This window comes from Anastrepha obliqua, chromosome 1 (assembly GCF_027943255.1).
Source record: "Anastrepha obliqua isolate idAnaObli1 chromosome 1, idAnaObli1_1.0, whole genome shotgun sequence".
NCBI classification, from domain to species: Eukaryota; Metazoa; Arthropoda; class Insecta; order Diptera; family Tephritidae; genus Anastrepha; species Anastrepha obliqua.
Window position 1 is genome coordinate 21,376,785 of NC_072892.1, and position 19,970 is coordinate 21,396,754.

Genomic DNA, 19,970 nt, shown 5'->3' on the forward strand with positions numbered 1-19,970 from the left:
CCAGGGAACGACGAAGGCGGAGAGTAACAACAACTAAAGCAATGCAATGCGTGAATGAGAGACGGAAAGGGAATGGCGAGAATCCGCGAAGGGAATGGAAAAGTGAAAAACCGGCAACAATGTCAAATATGCGCACAGATCCATACATTTGCCTTGCAACTTTGTGGTCGTTTACGTCGTTTTTCCTCACTCCGCTGGAATGACTCCGCTCGGTCGCTGTACAGCGCCATTTGAATAATGTACGAGTGTTTCAGGCGCTTTAGCGGAATGTCTTTGCCGCAAAGTAGTAGATACGTAGTTAAGGAGACAAAGCCACACACACACACACACACACACATCCCTGCATACTCAAGCACACAACGGTTACCGCGGAATGTTGCATGTTGCCGTGATGTCTGCTAGAAATAACGCAGTGACCAACGGCGCAAGTATTTCGACTGGTTGCCTTTTGTGGGCTGTCTAACCATTTGCAGGAGAATGGCGGCGCACTTCGTGTTCGTTGCTGTTTGCCAGACGCCAGTTGTTCGCAACATGCAATGCGGGGAGTGGCGGCGTGCGGCAGTGAGCGTCGTGATGGTAGCCGACAAGTGTCATGCATGCAACTTATAAATACACTCATAAATTTAAAGGATCTCGTGGGACTTAGCTGCATAGTCGCAACGTTGTGGGCTTTGCCTTTTACACACTTGTTTGTGCCTGTGTAGCAACTGCAGTGGCAAATGCAACAACTTGTGTCCAACTATGTGCCGCTAGTGGGCAGCTATTTTGCACCGAACTGTTGCTTTTACTTTGGCCGCTGCATTCACTTTATTTAATTTTTGTTTTTATTATATGCCATTTGCAACACCAAAATCGTAACAAGCAGCCACATGAAAAGTGGAATAAAAAATTATAAGTAATAAAAAAAAAAACAGAAAATAGTTGCGAGAGAATTATAGCGATAGCTGCAACAGTCGTGGCAACAAGCAGTGGGGCAGGAGGAACAGTGGCAGCGGACAGTGGCAGACGAATTGGCAGCACAAGGTTATTCAACTTTTAGTTTATTACACTCTTTCCAACATTGTTGCTGTAATTATTTGTTGTTTTGCTATTTCTGATGCCAATTTTTGTTTATATTTTATTTTAGTGTTGCTTTTTTCCCGTAGTGACTGAAGTGGCTTTAAATGTGCTTGTGCAGTGTCACGCACACACAAACACACATACACATACATATAGCTCGTAATTTTTTATTTATTTCTATACATTTGTATGCGAGAATTTTCATATTTTGTATCCATGCAAGTTTGTGGTTCACACTTTGCGTCCACAAAGAAAAAAGCTTTTAAATTTTGATGTGAAAAACCTAATCTGCTTACATTGCTTTTGTAGTTGCACTTAAAAATATATATACAGCTACAAATAAATACGCTGTAGTACGTACAAAAAACTGAGATGAAATCGCCAATGTTTTGACTTTATTAGCTTGACAATTTTAAGGGCTGTTATTAAAAAAATAATAAATAATTGGCGCGCACATTTTTGTAAAGAGTTTGGCCGAGCTCCTCCTCCTATTTGCGGTGCGCTGGTCTGTTTCCGCTTATAAATAATTTCTCTCACATGTCCACCTTATTCTTATGACGAGCATTCGGTGGGACCAGCGTTGCCGGCTTTATCTTGCCTGCAGCGAGCTTAGGTTAGGTTAGATTGGTATGGTTGCCCAAGGAATGAGCACACTTGGACGAGGAAAAACGGATTCGTCCTTTGTGATTTCATTATGAAGGAGGTGAGGTGAGAGAGGAAGACCGATGACATGCGGGGAGAGGGCGGGGAAAGGTGGTGCTGGGATGGTTAGGAGGGTGGGTTAGAGTGTATAAACCACGAACGATGACTGTGCTGCGTTTGCGTCAACCGCTTCGTGCTACTGATGAAATTCATCAGATTTCTAATATCAACAAGCAGCAAAGAAGTAAGAGCCAATATGCCTGGATCTTAGCCCCGCCAGAGCAGGGCAGCTAAGGAGTAGGTGCTGGGATGATTCCACCTCATCCTCCATACATCCATCGCAAAAGGGGCTTGGTAATTCCAAGCCTCACAGCATGCATTCCTCGCGCATAGTGACCTGTGAGAAAACCCACGAGATTCGGGAGCTGATATTTTGTCAACCTCAGAAGCTCGCCCGACCGCCCCCGGTCTACACGTGGCCAGAAGGATTTCGCGACCTTACAAGTTTGTGTACTTGCCCAATGCTCGCTAAGTTGGCGCGATGCCCATCTTTCCAGGAGCAGACCACAGGTAGTCAGGGGGATCCCAATTCTCTCCTTTGGCGGGGAGATCACCTCACATGTCACTTGTCTAGCAGGCTCATCCGCCTCGCAGTTTCCCGCAATGTCGCTGTGACACGGAACCCAGATGAGGCTAATGTCAAAGAATTCGGACGCAGTCGAAAGTGAGGTCAGGCAGCGAGCTTATTTTCATTCGACTTCGGTTCAGGAAGAACATTTGGCAGCCATTAGCCAAAATTTCTTGAGGAAATTGTCTTGTACAGTTGACTTCGGTTCACTTGTTCTTTCAGATGATGAGGTCATTCAGGGATTGTTAAAGATTAAAAACTCTTCTCAATCGGATGTTGACGATCTTAAATTCTTATTTTCCTTCATTTTTAATAAATCCTTATCTGAAGGAATATTTGTCGATGTTCGGATGCAGGGAAACAAACACTATTAGTGAATAGATATTCGGCCGAAATAAGACTATAAAATCTTAACTTTATTCTGAAACTGTCACGCCCATTTCAGGGACTTTCTTCTCTAACGGTGGTTCGTATCATCACCGGGCACTGTCTAAAGGGAGCACATGGGAGCACAGGGAAATGACTTCTAACGCAGTAGCAGGAACGAGAATGAGCTGGACAGCGTTGAACACTTTCTCTGCCACTGCCGGCTCATGACAGAACGCTATATCGCTGTCTAAAGTCTTTCTTCTTTGGATGTCTAGCAGACTTGGAATCGGCAGAAATGCAAGGTGAAGCCCAAAATAAGCAAGACTGGCGCCGTAAAAAAGTTTTTTATGGTGCCATCGTCTTAATGAGTTAGTGCATTGGAAGTTACATCCCTAGCTGACTTCAAGTGAAAGCTTGGTGACATTCGATCCAGTGGAAGCGAAGTTATTGCGTCCAAAATGTCAGTATGTTTGTGTCATTGGTACAAAAATTAACTTCGAACAAAGAGCTAATATCAAATTTTGTCTCAAAACCGGTAAAAGTTTACCGAAATATTTGAATTGATGAAAAATTTATGGCGATGATTGTCTATCTTGTGCCAGAGTTCATGAGTGGTTTACACGTTTTAGAGATGGTTGTGAGGACATAAATGACAATGAATATACGGGCCGCCCAAAATCAATAATCACCGAAAACTCCGTCGAAATTGTTCGTAAATTTATCAAAAATTAACCGAAATCATAGTTGAAATTCATGAAATCGGAGTTGAATATCTCCAAAACATTGATTTATAGCATTTTAACTGATCATTTGGGCTTACAAAAGGTCTGTGTGCACGTTTCAATCCACACAAGTTAACTGAGGACCAAAAATTGCTCAGAATTCAACATTCGAAAGGCCTGATTACAGAGGCGAGAAAAGACGCGAACTTCCTTTACAACATTGTAACTGGTGATGAGACGTGGTGTTTCCAACATGAACCTGAAACTAAGCGTCAAAGTGCCGAATGGAAGGCCTCAGACGAGCCACCACCCAAAAAATCGCGTTTGGAGAAGTCAAAAATCAAGTGGATGCTCATTTGTTTTTACGGTTCCAATGGTATTGTCCACAAGGAACGGGTAAACCGTCAATGCAATTTTCTATCTGGGCATTTTGAAGTGTTTGTTGCATCGCATTTGTCGAATTCGTCCTGAATACCGCGAAGGAGGAAGCTGACGCTTATTGCATGAAAATGCACCAACTCATCGATCCACTCATGTGACTGATTTTTTGACTAGAAATCGCATTTTAACCATCAATCACTCACCGCATTCGCCTGATATGGCTCCCTGTGACTTCTACCTATTCGGAAGACTGCATTTGGCCATGAAAGGAATACGTTTTGCGTCCGTAGAGACCATCCAAAAGGCTTCTACCGACAGCCTGAAGGACATTCCCGTCAATGATCTGAAACACTCTTTCGAAAAGCTTTTATATCATGCAAAACAGTGTATCAAGGCCAGAAGGGACTATTTTGATTAAATAAACTCGAAATTATCAGAACGAAGCTCCTGTCATATCTATTTTAGCTCAGTCTTGTTTATTTTGCACTACACCATGTAAACGGTATTTTGTTTTATCTGAGAGATGAAGTGGTTTCGCCATATTGGGAATTGAAAGTGGGAACTTGAGTCCAAACTAGTAAAATCTCAATGGGCTGTCAAGTCTACGCGGACCCTCTTTATACCTTTATGAAGAGTGACAACCACCGTAATCCAACGCAACCTAACCTTTCTCTCTAAAGCATAGTATTTTAAGCTCGTGTTTTAAGTGTAATGGTCGTCAGAATCTATACGAATTGCATTGCCGTGAAATATGCGTGAAATTTCATACCTATCTCACGGCAGTAGTACTCAGATGTCGGCAAAAAATTTTTCACACCGATTTATTTTGCATATGAACAATAATTTAAAATTGAACGAAAACTGACAGTTTGTTTGCGAGTGAAATGCCTGAGTTCGAATACTCCGAAGAAGTGGCATTTTTAAGCGAAACGTCATCGCAAAGAGTGGAAGTAAATATTTTTTTATATATTTTTTATTTTATTATGTTATGTTACGTATTATTTGTTTAAAAACTCTTTTCTTGCCAACATTTGCCAATTGCTTGTGGGGCGATGCTCACAATTTGTCGTTTCATCTCATTTGAGAATAAATGTTGCTAGCAACATTTCACGGCAAGCCAAATGCATGTTGCTGGCGAAATTTCACGGCTGTGAAGATTGCACTACCTTTAACAAAAAAACCTACATTTTGCTAACTCTAATCCTAAATCTGACATGCCCATTCTTATGGGTTTTCCGCTTTAAGCAAAAACCTACCCGAACAAACATTTTTACTCAATGGATATTCCACTGAATTCCATAACAAAATTTATATTTTTACCTATATTTTCTGTATGTACCACAAAATCTTAAATTGCGAAAGTATACGTCAAGCACATCCGTAGTGTTGGTATACCAAATGAGATTTAGATGCTTCTGTATGGTCAGTGAGTATGTCTGTAAGTATGTGGATTTCATCTCCCACGAGCACTCACTATTAACTCATGGCACTGTAGTAGTAAATATCCCATTACTTTTTCATCCATTTATTGTCGCCTGGCACTAAAAGTTTGGAGCTGATAAAATTAGATATTCCAGTGTTTGAGTGCACTTTAAAAATTTTACATTCTAAAAATGTTGCTTATGCTGGAATTGTACCAGGGTAACAAACACATTTTCAGTTGAGGATTAGAGATGTATGAGCGTCAATGTTAACTTAATTAAATTCTTTAAAAACTTCTTTAATGAATATTAGAAATTGAATTTTTATACAAGGGAAACCTCTTAACTGCCAGTTTCTGTAATTAACAAATTTGTGACTGCAGTACATAAAAGCACACAAAAGCACATAGGAGAGAAGACTTTAATGCTTGTAATAGGTATTTACCTTTATTTACTGGGCGAAAAGTGTGTTATACTACACAGCTACCAGCTCTGTATGTATGTATATCGGTACTAATATATTTAATTCCAATATTGTTGTTGTTGGATCAGCTTACTATACCTTGCCAGTGCGATGCACGAGTAGAAGTAGTTTCCGGTCGTCTTCGTTAGCGCTAGACCCAGGAAACATGCTGGCAGGCTGGCAACATGTTTGGCAGGTTGGGTGCAAAGGGAGAGGGGTGTTAGATGAGTAGGTTTGATGGAGCATGTGAAGAAGTACTTAATGGCGTGCGGGGTGCCTTCACATCCTGGACATTGGTATGTTGGGTTTGACGGGTCGATTCTGGATAGGTCGGCGTTTAACCTGCTACAGTATCCAGAACGGATACTACAAAGTTACGTGGGTCTCGCAGGGAGGCTGAAGCTCTTCGTTTGCAATAGGCGTTGGTTGGACTCCGATGATGGCATTCAGAGGTCGGGAGTTTAGGAAGGTGGTTAGTGTCTCCTAATGAATGTCGTTTAGTGTTTGTCTGTGTACTGTCTATTATTATTACTGTCTATTATACTATTACTATTAAGTAATTATAAATGCGGTTTGTCCTGGATCTCGTCAGAGTAGTTGAAAATATGCCTCGTGACGTGCCTGGGAGGCGGCTCAGGTTCTAGCATGCGTCTGCATGGGTGACACCTTCGGTAGCATCCGAGGAGAGACTGTTTGCTGAGCATTTTATTGTGCTCCTTGACAGGGATTGGTTGAAAATCATTGAAAATAACACATTCTAACCAGTAGAGGAAAAGATCAAAGCCTATACGTCATTTAAATATTTCATGTAGCTCAATGGATTTAATTGTGCCTGAGTGCTGTGCTTGCTAGTCTGTCCCGACAAAAAAAAAATAAATAAATATTTCATCCTTCAGTGGAACACACAAAAAATTATATTTCGATCTGTCAATTCATTCTTTGTTTACAGGCCATTAGAAGATGACGAGCCAGAGAATTTTCTTTACAGTGGAAATAAGCGAATATCGTGCGGTGGAGAAATTCTTTATTTTGGAAGAACAGAAATAGAAGAGAAATTCATAAATCAATAGAAAGTGAGAGTGTTAAAGGAATCCGCTCCTTCATTTCCAAATATATCTCGACCGCTTTAAGAGTTTAAATGATAGGAAAGTTATTGCTTCATCCGGTATTATCCACCAGGAAGATCGTCATTTATTCAGACAGCCAGCAGCAATAAAAGCGCTAGAGTCCAAAACTCACTCATCGAAAACAGTGATAGAATGTTATAAACTTCTAAATGACTTATCCCCGTATTTCAATGCAAACCTCATTTGGGTGCCAGGTCATAGAAATATAGCAGGAAACTGCATAGCAGGTGAGCTTGCCAGAAAGGGTACAGCCTCAGACTGTTCAATCAGATAAAGCGTTGAAGCCTATAGCCACGTGCAAATTACTGATAGATAGGGAAACTATTAGAACAGTAAATTCAAAATGGGAAAACCTAACAACATGCGAATCAAGCAAATTGACATGGCCGAAACTCAGCAGTGGTTGTTTAAAATGCCTGCTAAATCTCAACAGAGAGGTGCTTTAACCGGTCATTTTCTAATAGGTAACCATGCTAGCAGGTAGTTCCATACTACGATTATTGTAGAAGCTGCTATCCTATAGAAGAGGACGAAACAGACACCTGTTTTGTGGGTGTGAAGGTTTAGTTAAAAGAAGACTTTATATGAAAAAGTTAGGGTGGTATCACAACGGACCTACGACAGGTCTAAGTGTGTCATACCGGCAGTCACCAGACCTACCTGCCTGCCTACCCAGTGTCGCATTCACTTGTAATTCAACAAAAATCTGTGAAATATAATTTGCCCATCTTCCGTAAAATAATTACAGGGATGGTATAAAATGATTGAAATTCGAAAGAAAATGAGCCATCTCCAGCCAGCAATAAAGATCAAGAGCGCAAACTGTCAAAGGCAAGAATATCAAAAATGTTAACGAACGAGAGATTTGCCATCATCAGAAAATAATTCCTAGAAGAAGAATAAAATAAAAATAAAATAAACAAAGTAGCGGCCACCGCAGCCGAACGGGTTGGTGTGTGACTACTAGGGTGGGTCGATTTAAAAATCGCTCTAGGGATCAAAATAAGAAACTTTGCCGAAGGAACCGTACCTCTAAAACGAATTCTGATGTCCCCCAATTTGGGTCGAACTTTTAGTGTCTTTTGTGGGGAGGCAAAAAAATCGCCCATTGCTTTGTGAAAATCATATTCTAGGGATCAAAATAAGAAACTTTGCCGAAGGAACCTTACCTCTAAAACGAATTCTGATGTCCTCCAATTTGGGTCGAACTTTTTAGTTTCTTTTCTCATGTAAAGGCCAAGAATGGTGATATTTTGAAATGATTGTATGGGGAACCCCCCCAGGGGAGTTCCAGGGGGTGTGCCACTGGCATGGGTGGATCGGCCGTCCAAAGTTAGTGGGGGTCGGTCATACATTTGGACTCGATTGGAGCACTCTAAATGGGTCAAAGTGGGATTTTTCGTTCGACCCAAATTGGGGGATATCAGAATTCGTTTCTTATTTTGATCCCTACAATACGATTTTCACAGAGCAATGGGCGATTTTTTTGCGTCCCCACAAATCGACCCGGCCTAGTGACTACCATTCGAAATTCCGCAGGTTCGAAATTCTGGGCATAAAACACCATATGATAGAAAAGTTTTTCCTAATGGCGGGAGCTGCTCGGCAGACAATGGCAAACCTCCGAGTGTATTTCTGCTTCACAATCCGTGGTGGGCCACAGTTTCATTAATAATTTTTCTCCACTTTCTTTTATCCATGGCTTCATCTCTCCAGTTGTATACGTTCATTTCCTTAAGATTTTGTTCGACGTCCTCTAACCATCTCTTTCGTGGGCGCCCTCTTTTTCTTGCTCTAGTCGGTGTTAAAATAAAAGCATTTCGCTCTTTAGGCACGCGGCCCATCTATGTCGTTGGGGTTTGATAAGGTCCCTTCATTTGATTCAGGTTCCACGGCCACCATAGCTGAATAGATTTCTGCGTGACTAGCATCAGCAGGGCCATGGTTCGAAACTCACTGTGAGCATGAACAAATAAATCATAGAAAAAGGTTTTTCTAATAGCAGCCGCTCCTCGGCAGAAAAAGGCAAACCTCCCAATGAATTTCTTCCATTTGTGGAAAAGCATCAAGACGCGCACAACAAATAGGAGGAGGAGTTCGGCCAAACACCCAAAGAAGGATGTAAGCGCCAATTATATATAAATTACAAGAAGAATAATCAGCTGGTTGCGTATACAGTTTGATTTTAGGTAAATTCAAATCGAAAGCGCAAACACGGAAGGAAAACATCAACTAAAGTGGAAATTAGCTCAAATCGCAAATTTTAAAGTCCTCCAGCAAATAGTCAAAAAGCGCATAGAAATCCAAATTTCAGGAAACAGAAATCTGTTTACAAAACCTGTATTTCAAAATGGTGTAATTTTCATTTCGACTAAGTCCTTGCATGCTTTATTCCTACAAGGCGCTCTAGTATATACATTGAATAAATCTAGGTTAAGTTGTAGCGGTTGTCCACTATGGTATGCGACGCATTCTGCAAGTGACATTATCTTATACTTACTTTTCCTAAAACCAATGTGAGCCATTCAGAAGCCTTAGAAGATCCCTGATTTCTACCGAGCTGAGATCTTCCAACTCATTGAAAAATTATTAATATATCTGGATAGATGAATCTGAATCTGGATAGAGCAGCTTCTCTAGCCAGCTTGTGCAGAAGTCGTACGCCTACATCTTCTGGGCGTGGCTGCGTATTAGACTGTACGCCTTTAGAATGTAAATCAGTAGGCTCTGTGAGAGAGGTTCTGTGCGTTTAGCATTGAGAGTCGGACACAATTGTCGGACGCTTCTCCAGGTGGTTTCGTTACACCATCTGTTGGTGCCGAGTTTCGCTCGTTCATCTGCCTCGCAGTTCGCCTCTATGTTGCGATGGCTAGAAACTCATGTTACTTTTGGGTGAAATGGACTCAGCCATTACGTTAAGGGATTCGCGGCATTGTAGCTATCTTGGAGGTTGTCGACTGCTTTGTGAGAGATTTTATCGCCGTCTGGGTATCAGTGAAAAACTATATAACAGGTGAATACATCTTATTCACATTATACGGTGAATAAGTGAAAGAGACGAGCAACATTGCATTTGCTCTTGTCAAAAAATTCAATTCGGCCGAGCGGAGCTCCTCTTCCTATTTGTTTCGTGCATTTTGATGCTGTTCCACAAATAGAGGAACCTACAGTTTTAAGCCGACTCCGAACGGCAAATGGGTTTTTATGAATACCTTTTTCATGGTAGAAATACACTCGGAGGTTTCTCGTTGCCTGCCGAGGGGCGACCGATATTAGGAGAAAATATTTTTTTTAAATCATTTAGGTATTTTATGCAGGGAGATTCGAATTTACGCATCCCGAATGGTAGTCGCGCACCAACCCATTCGGCTATGGCGACCATCAATTATTATATAAAATTATATAATTTCTTAAATGACTGATTTTAGCAAAATTTCCATTTCATAGTGATAAATGGATGGTGGATTTCAAGGTTTTCATATTAGGAATAAGACTGTGAAATAACTTTTATGAAATTTATTTGTAGATATTTGATGAAAACTACAACCTAAATATGCCACTCTGAACCAAATGACTTCTCAGTGAAACGCGCAAACCTCAAAGCTTCTAAAAATGTTACCGCACTTTTTAATGAAACGTCCATTCCTTTACTTTATTTTCATTACTGCGGAAGCGAATACTAACAGAGTTGGTGCAAGGTATAATTTTGCTGAACAAAATGCGAAAAACGCACGATTTCATCTATGACAAACACATACATGCATAGCCTTGTCTATTCCTATTTGCTTAATTTTTAATTTATTTGACTTTAGTCCTTTTGGTGTTCAGTTTTCAGTGTTCAGCTCTCAGTGCTCAGTTCTAATTTTTTATTTTCTATTTTTAGTTTTATTGTTACTTTTTGTTTTCTGTGGCGCAACAAACTAAAAACCGCCATCAACTAACCAGCGGCAAGCAAACAAAAAATCATTCAACCAACTAAGCCGGATCCATGGCAAAGCAAAGAGTCCCACGGAGTCTAAATACTCGTACAATCCATTAAAATGAAGCGTAACATAGTGAACTGGGAAAGCAGGCGGACGACGATGCGAGCAAGCAACATTGGCAAATTGCCCGCTGGCACTGTTGTCAACACATCACAACGAATTGGAATTGCCAAAAATGAATTTAATGCAGATTTCTGAGAATCAACATGAGTACAAACATGCATACGAATGTGCTTTCATATTTATTAGGGGTGTTCTACGGGTGTCCACCTGCTTTAATTTTCACCAGCAAAATATATTCTTAAAATTGTTAATCGTTGGAAATTAAAAAAAAAAAATAAATAAATTAACCCCCTGTTTTAATTTTTGCCAACAAAATGTGTTTTTAGAAGTGGTGATCGAATTGATAAAATTTAGTACAGACGCATCGAGGCCACAGGCACACAATTCCACAGTTCCACACATGGGGAGCGGAGGACTTTTTACGTATTCTGTGGTGCTAGTCCCCTTCACTCTATAGCAGCTCTTCGGGCTTTCTTTCTAGATTTCTGATGGATTCTTCGTCTAATAAGAGCGACAGGGAATGTGCCCCAGATGAGGCATTGCAAGGCCAATGAGCTAGCCAGAAAGGATACTAATCTTCCACTGCTTGAAAACAGAGGTAATTTAATATTGGAGTTCCTATGGCAATTTGCTAATTAAGGATACAAATTATATAACTATTCTCCAGGTGGCCAATTGGTCAAGGAGAGAAGAAAACACTTGTGTTGCAACCAGGCTAACCGCAAATAGATAAGAAAAGGTCAGGAGAATTACTCAACCTCCCAAGAGAGAACATCGCGAAGGTTGTGGCTTGTATTACTGGTCAATGACTGTTAGGTAGACACTCTTCTAGGCTGGGAGTATTTCTCATTTCTCATGAATACTGCAGATATTGTAGAGACTAGTAAGAGGGAGAAGCAGTAGAATACTTTGCTTGTAATTGTCTAGCCTTAGCTTTGAGTAAAGCAAGTTTGTTAGGAAAATATTCATTTGACTCTCTTACGGAACTATCCGGGTGTTGGAATAAAATCCTACGCTTAATAAGAGCGTTTAAATGGTTCCATGATGTATAAAGACTAAGGTGTCCGTGCTACACAAAGGTACCATAACGGACCTACAAGGTCTAAGTATCATAAGTTGGCTACTCTAAACCGTCTACCACAAAAAACTAACCTAATCTAGTCGCTGGCAACTAAAAGACTCGATTTACTAATGTGGAAACGTTGGCTGCATTTTTCGGCATCTGTGCTATTTTAAAAGTTATTTTTCATGTCGTAAAAAAGGTGGCCTTGGTAGCTGCACGCCGTACCATATCCAATTTATGACATATTAGATTCTTTACTGTTAAAGCACAACAAAAGTTAAACGCGAACTCGTACATTGAATATTGAATATTGTATTCCTTTAGATATAATAAGAGCTCCTATATACATACAGTGAGCCAAAAAAGTTTTGACACAGTGAGTTTTTTTTACAATATTTGTAATTCTTTCATGCCAATTTTTTCGTTAAGTTTGCATAAAAATATAATTCATACTATTGGGTGTATTTTTAAGAGCTTGAGAACGGAAAATGATAACGCAATACAGAAATATTATGGACTTTTTTTTTGGATGTGATACTCGGCATATGTCCGTCGCGGCTCCCAGTTATGTGGTCCATTCGATCAGTCAACTTTTTTACTACTTTTTCCAATAAATCTGGCCGTATGGCGTCAATGGTGGCTTGAATATTGCAATAATTCGATTGTTGAGCGGGCCGTGTGGTAAGTTGCATTGTATTGTTGGAATTAAATGTCATCGATGTTTAGCTGATTAACTTTTGGAAATCCAAATTCCATCAGCATGGCTCGATAATTCTCGCCATTCACTATTTCGAAAGAAATAAGGACGATGACGTCAGTGCTCTATGAACTTCCCGGAGAGAGTCACTTTTTTCAAAGTAAATTTCCACAATTCGAAAGCGTTGCTCTGGCGCTAAACGATTCATGATGACTTGCCAAACCTTACTAAACGGAAATGTCCACACGGTTTGTCATTCTCAACTGTCAAACCATAGTTATTGATATCGATAGATTTTAAAGTTTTAATCTTTATAGAACATTAAAAAAATCATCAAATTTTCAACAAAATTTCGGAATTTTTACTGGGAAATGTGATTTTTTTCTGGTTTGCAGTTTTATAGCTCATTTAATTATAGTGTAGCAAGGTGGAAATTCCAGTTGATTTTGAATACTTTTTTTTTTTTTGCTGACGATCTTGTACTCTACAATGATTGAACGCTTGAAGCGAAGAAAATACAGAGACCGCGGTTTTTGGTGTTTTTTCTTTATGTGTTGAACTAAGTTTGGAACTTCAATTTTGATCCACAAAAACTACCCAAAACCTATATTTTCGTACAAAATTAATGAAAAAGTTTGGCATGAAAAATATTGCAAAAAAAAAATCACTGCGCCAAAACTTCTTGCACTGACTGCATATAATTGGCGTGCAATTCTTTATCGCAGTCGTCGTGGCCGAATGAGTTTGTGCGTGACTGCCATTCGGTAGTGCCCGGGCATGAAACACCAAAAGATAGAAACATTTTTTTCTAAAAGCGATTGCCCCTCCGCTGGCAACGTCAAACGTTCGAGTGTAGTTCTACGAAGAAAAAGCTCTTCATAAAAATGCGTCTGCTGTTCGGAGTCGGCTTAAAACTGTAGGTCTTTCCATTTGTGAAATAACATCAAGACGCACACCACAAATAGGAAGAGGAGCTCGGCCACATACCCCAAAAAGGGTGTACATCCTTTACAGGTGCTTGACCGAGCTTTCTCTTCAATAAAGTTTTATGCTGCCTTCTAACGGCGGATGTTTTTTATGCCCAACTTTTCCATGGCAGAAATGCAATCGGAGGCAATTATCTACCAAGAGGCGTTGTTATATATACGAATATTTTTCTATCATTTCTATACTCATATTTTATAACCACAGTCAATCATGGACCAGGACCTACTGTCATTATGGGCTTTGCTCGTAGAAAATTTGTTAGCTAAAAGCGGACATCTCTCATATAAAATATACAAAAAGTGTGTTTGTGCATTGCTCGTTATTGGAGCGTTCGTTTGGTGGTCTGCTTGTGAAGGCAGCGCAGAATCAGCGTCATTGTTGAGCATCCAATGACATTGTCGGCCTGCGGACAAATGTATGTACATGGGTTGACTGACGACGAAACGCCGCACAGGCAGAAAGGGTAAATTCATACACAGCCCATTTAGCAGTGCATCTACTTTAACGTGTACCTTTTACAGATAGAAATCATATTCAACATCAGCGGAGATGCATAAAGAGATTTTTCATGTTCTTCAGATCTACAACTAATTCGCTCAAGCTTAGCTTTTCGAGGTTATGTTTTCCACATCACTTAACGAAGTGAGTTTTTTTTTCGAAAAGAATAAAATTTACAGAAATTTATTAACTGCACAACTCTGTCACTGTGCCAAGCGGTAATTTGAAATTATGCCAGTGAAATGGCGTGGAAAATCCGCACTGGTACACGTAAATCGAAGCAGAAAGCCAGTCAGTCAACTGCTCCACTGCAGTCTTTCCAAGCGAATTTATTCAAATTAAGCTGAAATTTAAAAAATTTAAGAATTCCATTGCCTTTGCAGAAGCATAGCAGAAGGAAAAGTTTGCAATGTACTTCAGCACCTGTCAACAGCTGCCTCCTGACCAAATAAATTCCCAAAACTTGTGGTATCTGGAAATGATGTTGCTTCCTCTATCTTTTTTAAGTAAAATTTTGCTGTTATTTGCACCTTCCAACAGACTGACCCACAAAGTCATGTAGGCTGGAAACGAGATGGCGCATTAAAATTCTGAACAGGCTGGGCCTTTGTCATGTAAATTTCTGTTACTGATGTTTTTACCATCGACTAGCTTTGAGCACAACAACAACAGCTGGAGTCCAATGCTATGCACAGTGGTGGGGGATAGTCGCTCGTACGTTGAACAGCTGCATGTGCGTGTTTTTCATAATTCCTTAATCGTTGTGTTGTGGTGCAGGACATGCACGAAGTAAGAAACTATATACTTATAAATGGCATTGAAGGGAAGGAGGTTGGTCTCAAGCAAAATGTCCATAAAGCGGCTTTTAAACTTAGGTCAGGACAAATGGCTGCCCACGTGAGCGACCCACGTGGACAAAGAATAAAAATTCCCCCATTGTTACGCCATACAGAGGAAAAGCAGAGGGGAAAGAACAAAACAGAAGGAAAAAGGAAGACGGTGGCTAATTACATTTCCTCGCTTCCAAAGTACACAGTTAGACACGTTCCCACGGCAGTCGGTTCTGCGTATAATAATAAAAACGGATTTACTCTGTTTGCGTAGAAGCGTCAACCAAAGGAGCGTCAACCAAAGGATGGACAGTCTGGGGCTCATTACGGCAATGCAAAAATTTCGATAGGTATTGGAAGAGCATCACTAGAAAACTGCTTTAATTATTGCTTCATGATTTTCATAAAACAATTCTTAACATTTTTATTTTTTTTCTTTTCGTTTCACTTCTATTGGATCATAGGGCGTCTTAAATTAAATGGGAAAGAAATAAATTGTAAAGTATTGCCAATAAGTCACTTTGATATAGTTTTCCAACGCAGTGTATTTAGGTATATGTATTTCACACAAAGCAAGTGGAGCCACGCCCCTTAAAAATGTTTTTTCATATTGGCTGAAAGTCCTTTTCGATTATAGTCAAGGGGTTAAGGGTAGGCAGAATTTTCAAAAATTGAATTTTTTTGCATTTTCTCAAAGTCTAATATCTTAAAAATATTGTGTGAAAATTTGAAGTGAATCCGATAAATACTTTTCGAGTTATTCAACAATTAACAAAGGGGGCTCGGGCACTCCGGAGCGTTCGTATGCTGAAAAAATGGATGCTTTACATATGAAAGTGACAGATAAGCCGCTAACGATAACACTCGAGAAGGTAGAATGGGACGTAGGCATTCGATATTTTGAAAGCTGTTATAACGGCTGAAGAACTATTATATGGCCCAGAAATAGATGACACAGTGCAAGTAATTAAATAATTCGTATAACTCTACATAAATCGATAGCCAAACTTTAAATGCGTTTTTCTCAAAACTATGTTTTGTGAACTGGTGATCACTGTAACTTAAAAACCGCTTGGTAGATTTCAATAAAATTTATACTGCTTTTAAAAACCATAAAAAACGTGTGCCTGATCGAAGGATTTTTTTCAAAAATTTCTATTTTTTAACAATTAGTTGTCGGGTTTTTTCTCGAAAATCTGAAAAATATTTCCTGAGGTCTCCATTTTGTTAGTTTGGAAAAAAAACTTCGACCAGGCACAAGATTATCTATTAAAATAAAACTAATTTCTCTTGCCCGATTGATTTTAGATTAATCTCCAAGGACTTGTGATGATCACCGCAAGGGACTACTGGAGAAACGGGCTCCACACAAAAAGCGATAACTTTCACAATTATTAATTTTTTTTTTGAGATTATGCCAAAGTCAAGTCGAAACATAATGTATTACGATGCATACCTATGAAATGAGACTTTGTTTTCAATTTCAAACGTTTAATATAATAAAAAAAAAAATGGTTACAAATTTAATCTTCAAAATAATAGCCATCGCTAGCGACACATTTTTCCCATCTCTCAGGCAATTTGTGTATGCCGCGCCAAAAAAATTGGCCGTCTTTGGCCGCAAACCAATCATAGAGCCATTTTTCGTCTTCGTGAGAATTGAAGCGCTGCTCGGAAAGTGCATGGCCCATCGATGCAAACAAAGGATAATCGGAAGGCGCCAAGTCTGGTGAGTAAGCCGCATGCACCAGCGGTTCCAAATCGTACGTCTCCACCAATTCCCGGGTCGCTCTTGTTCGATGTGGCGGTGCATTGTCATCAAGAAAAATTACTTTGTGACGCCGATCGGCATATTCTGGACGTTTTCGGTGTATAGCGCTGTTCAAATCGGCCAATTATCGTTGGTAGCGTGCACCGTCAACTGTTTCACCTGGTTTTAATAGTTCGTACAAAATCATAGCACGCTTATCCCAGAAAACACACAGCATTGCCTTGCGGCCGGGGCAATTTGGTTTGGCCGTTGTTTTTGGCTTTTGGCTGGGCGGACCATACGATCGTTTGCGCTTGGGATTGGAGAAATACACCCATTTTTCATCATCCATAACGATTCGATGCAAAAAAGACTTCGTTTTGAACCGGGAGAGCAGCATTCCACAAGTGGTTTTTCGATGTCCGCAAATCGTAGTTTGAAGGCACGAAATTCGACATTTTTAAGAGCGACAAAAATGCATTGTTGTGTGAGACGTAACAAACAATGAACTGAATATTGTTGACAGGTGACAGACGAAAAACCAATACATATGGGAAGGTTTAAAAATACTGCTAACGACATATATGGACTAATAGCTGAAAGTCTCATTTCATAGGTATATACCTGCTATGTTTTTATTTTTGTAAACAAAATTATTGAAAATCATCATTTTTTCGGGGCTCTCCCCAAACTTAAACCCCAAACTCCTTAAATAAAATATATAATCACTTCTATGAAATAGGATTTTCTCAAATGTCCAATGTCTATAGATATGTATGTATGTATATATGCATGTAAGGATGCACGTATGTTAGCATTTAATATTTATGCTAAATAGCCAACTAATGAATCTCAATACGTTGTTGCTTATTTGCAATTATTATAAACATTTACCTGCTGCATATTTCGCCATTGTAAATTAGCATCGTATTCGATGTCATTGTGGCCCATATCATTGCCAAATAGACCATCGCTAATGTGGACTGTGTCTTCCGGTTGGGCGGGTGTTTCAGTGCCATAGAAAATCAAGTCCCATTGTGTGATTTGCGCTACAAAGGAAACAATGAAAACAAATACAAAATAAAAGTATAGCTCATCAATGGCAGATAATGCAGAAACTAGAAACTAAAGAGAATGCGGAACTAAATTCTCATAAATGCAAAAGTATTTACATATATAAAAATAAATGAAATATGTGGTAGTATGTAAAAGCATTTTTACAATTTTTTGAGTAGCAAAAAAAAAAAGAAGTAGAAGAAATAAATTTAAAGCAAAAATTATTAATAAACAAAGTTTCTGCAGCTTAACTACTTAACGTGAATATTTGTGCACTAGGAGGAGTCCTTGCAGGTGAGTGCAGTTGCAGTGCATAGCTAAATAAGTGCTTATACTCGTATATATATGTATGCATGAATGTATGTATGCACATATATACACGTACATAGTTACAACAGATTGCCAGATTTATTGGTAGCTAATGCTTGTTTTCATTGCCTTCCAATCTCCTGGGCAGCTTTAAAATTTCTCATGCAATAGAAAATGAACAGATGGAAACAAAAAAGAGTGCAACAAAAATTGAAATTGGAAAAATGAAATATTTGCAATTTACTCTGCCTTAGAACACTTTTGTGCACGAAATAATAATAAATAATACCAAAAAAAAATTTATTGTAGCAGAGCTGAAGCCATTGGCATTGCCTGGCAGGATGTAACTGGTAAGAGAAAGTGTAGTCAGAAGCTAATAAATTTCTTAGATGTTTGTGAAATTACGAATTTATGTTTGTTAGTACGAGTAAACTTCGATCGTCAATAGTAATTGCACTTCTGGTCGGGTAGGTAATTCAAAGCGCTCCACAGGCCCATATGTACGTGTGGACCTACGTAAGAGTATGTAAATAAATGAATTTGCACTGAAAATGCAGCTAACGAGTTTATCGCTCCAAGCCAGAGAGGAAAACTTGCCTTTGCAGTCTAAAAACTTCAAAGAGCTGAATATTAAAAAAAAAAAAACTTACAAAAGAGGTCCCCTCTCGTCTTAATCGTATGCCACTATCGAGTAGTTTGATTGATGGCGTTCGCGTGCACGCAGCTCTCACACAATTGAACGATAGTCAAACGCATAGCCCCAGCCGCTACCGGCCATCAATACAAACACGTTTACATAAATGGACGACGATAGTGGAAAAAGCCGAAGTACCGACCTCCGTTACAGTACTTTGATTGATGGCGAGGCAGACGTACGTGAAGGGTGTCAGCGTCAGCGTGGCAGGCGACTGATTGCTGGCTTTGATTGCATTTTTTTTGTTTGTTTTTTTTTTTAACCAAAAGCAAAGCGAATGCTTTGCGCCTTTATGGACAAATGGCATCAGGTGAAGATTTGCAGCACAGTGAGCATTGACTTTTATGACACTTTAGTTGAGCACTATTTCTAGCTTGAGAGAGTGCGAAATAACCGTCAGAGATAAATCAAATATTGGGTTGGGTTAGGTTTCATGTATGACTGCCATAAAAGTGGCGCAGTAGAACAAGTAGTATGGCGTAGCGGATTAGATGGGTTGGCCACATCATAAGAATGCCCAGCGAAAGAATCCAAAAAAGGGTATATACTTTTCATCCAATTGGAGGATGAAAGAGGGGCCGACTAAGAAGAGATGGCTTGATGACGTAGAAGCAGACTTAAAAGCGATGAACGTTCGTAATTGGAGAAATGAGGCAAGAGAGAGACTGAATTGGAGGAGGATTGTTGATGAAGTTTTGCTCCACCACAGACTCTGAAGCTAAGAGAGAGAGAGAGAGGGAGAGAGAGAGAAAGAGAGGGAGAGAGAGAGAGGGGAAAGAGAGGGAGAGAGAGAAGGAGAGAGAGAGCGAGAGAGAGAGTGTAGAAAAAGTAGCGAGGGTCCGTGGTTCATGGTAGGTGAGGGTAGAGATATTAAATTATGTTGTGCTTATGCAAAAATCCAGTGCTGTGTTGCACGTGTGGTATATTTATTTATAAATGGGCTTCATTTTAAAATATTGATATTCGTAAATAAATTCAAATAAATATAAAAAAGTTTTGCAAGGCTCTTATATACACCACTAACAGCTCATCACGCCTATATATAAAAAAAGGTGATCAGATTGGCGGAAATTTTTCCAATAGGGGTTTTCGACAGATAACGCTTGACTAGTGCTAAACTAAATACATAATTTTTTCCGTATTCATTAACATTTCATCATGGAAAGATTTACGCCTCAACAACTTTTACAAATCGTTAACGAAAATCGACGCCCTGTGAAAAGTGTTC

The 19,970-nt window shown here is 39.5% G+C and overlaps 1 protein-coding gene across 1 annotated transcript in view; it reads right to left on the reverse strand.

The window, feature by feature from the left end:
* LOC129243392 (furin-like protease 1) overlaps positions 1-19,970 on the reverse strand; it is an 80,703-nt gene that overhangs the window by 42,738 nt on the left and 17,995 nt on the right. The window contains exon 8 of the mRNA XM_054880406.1: positions 17,578-17,732. Within this exon, the coding sequence (XP_054736381.1) occupies positions 17,578-17,732 (155 nt within the window). The remainder of the gene's footprint in view (positions 1-17,577; positions 17,733-19,970) is intronic.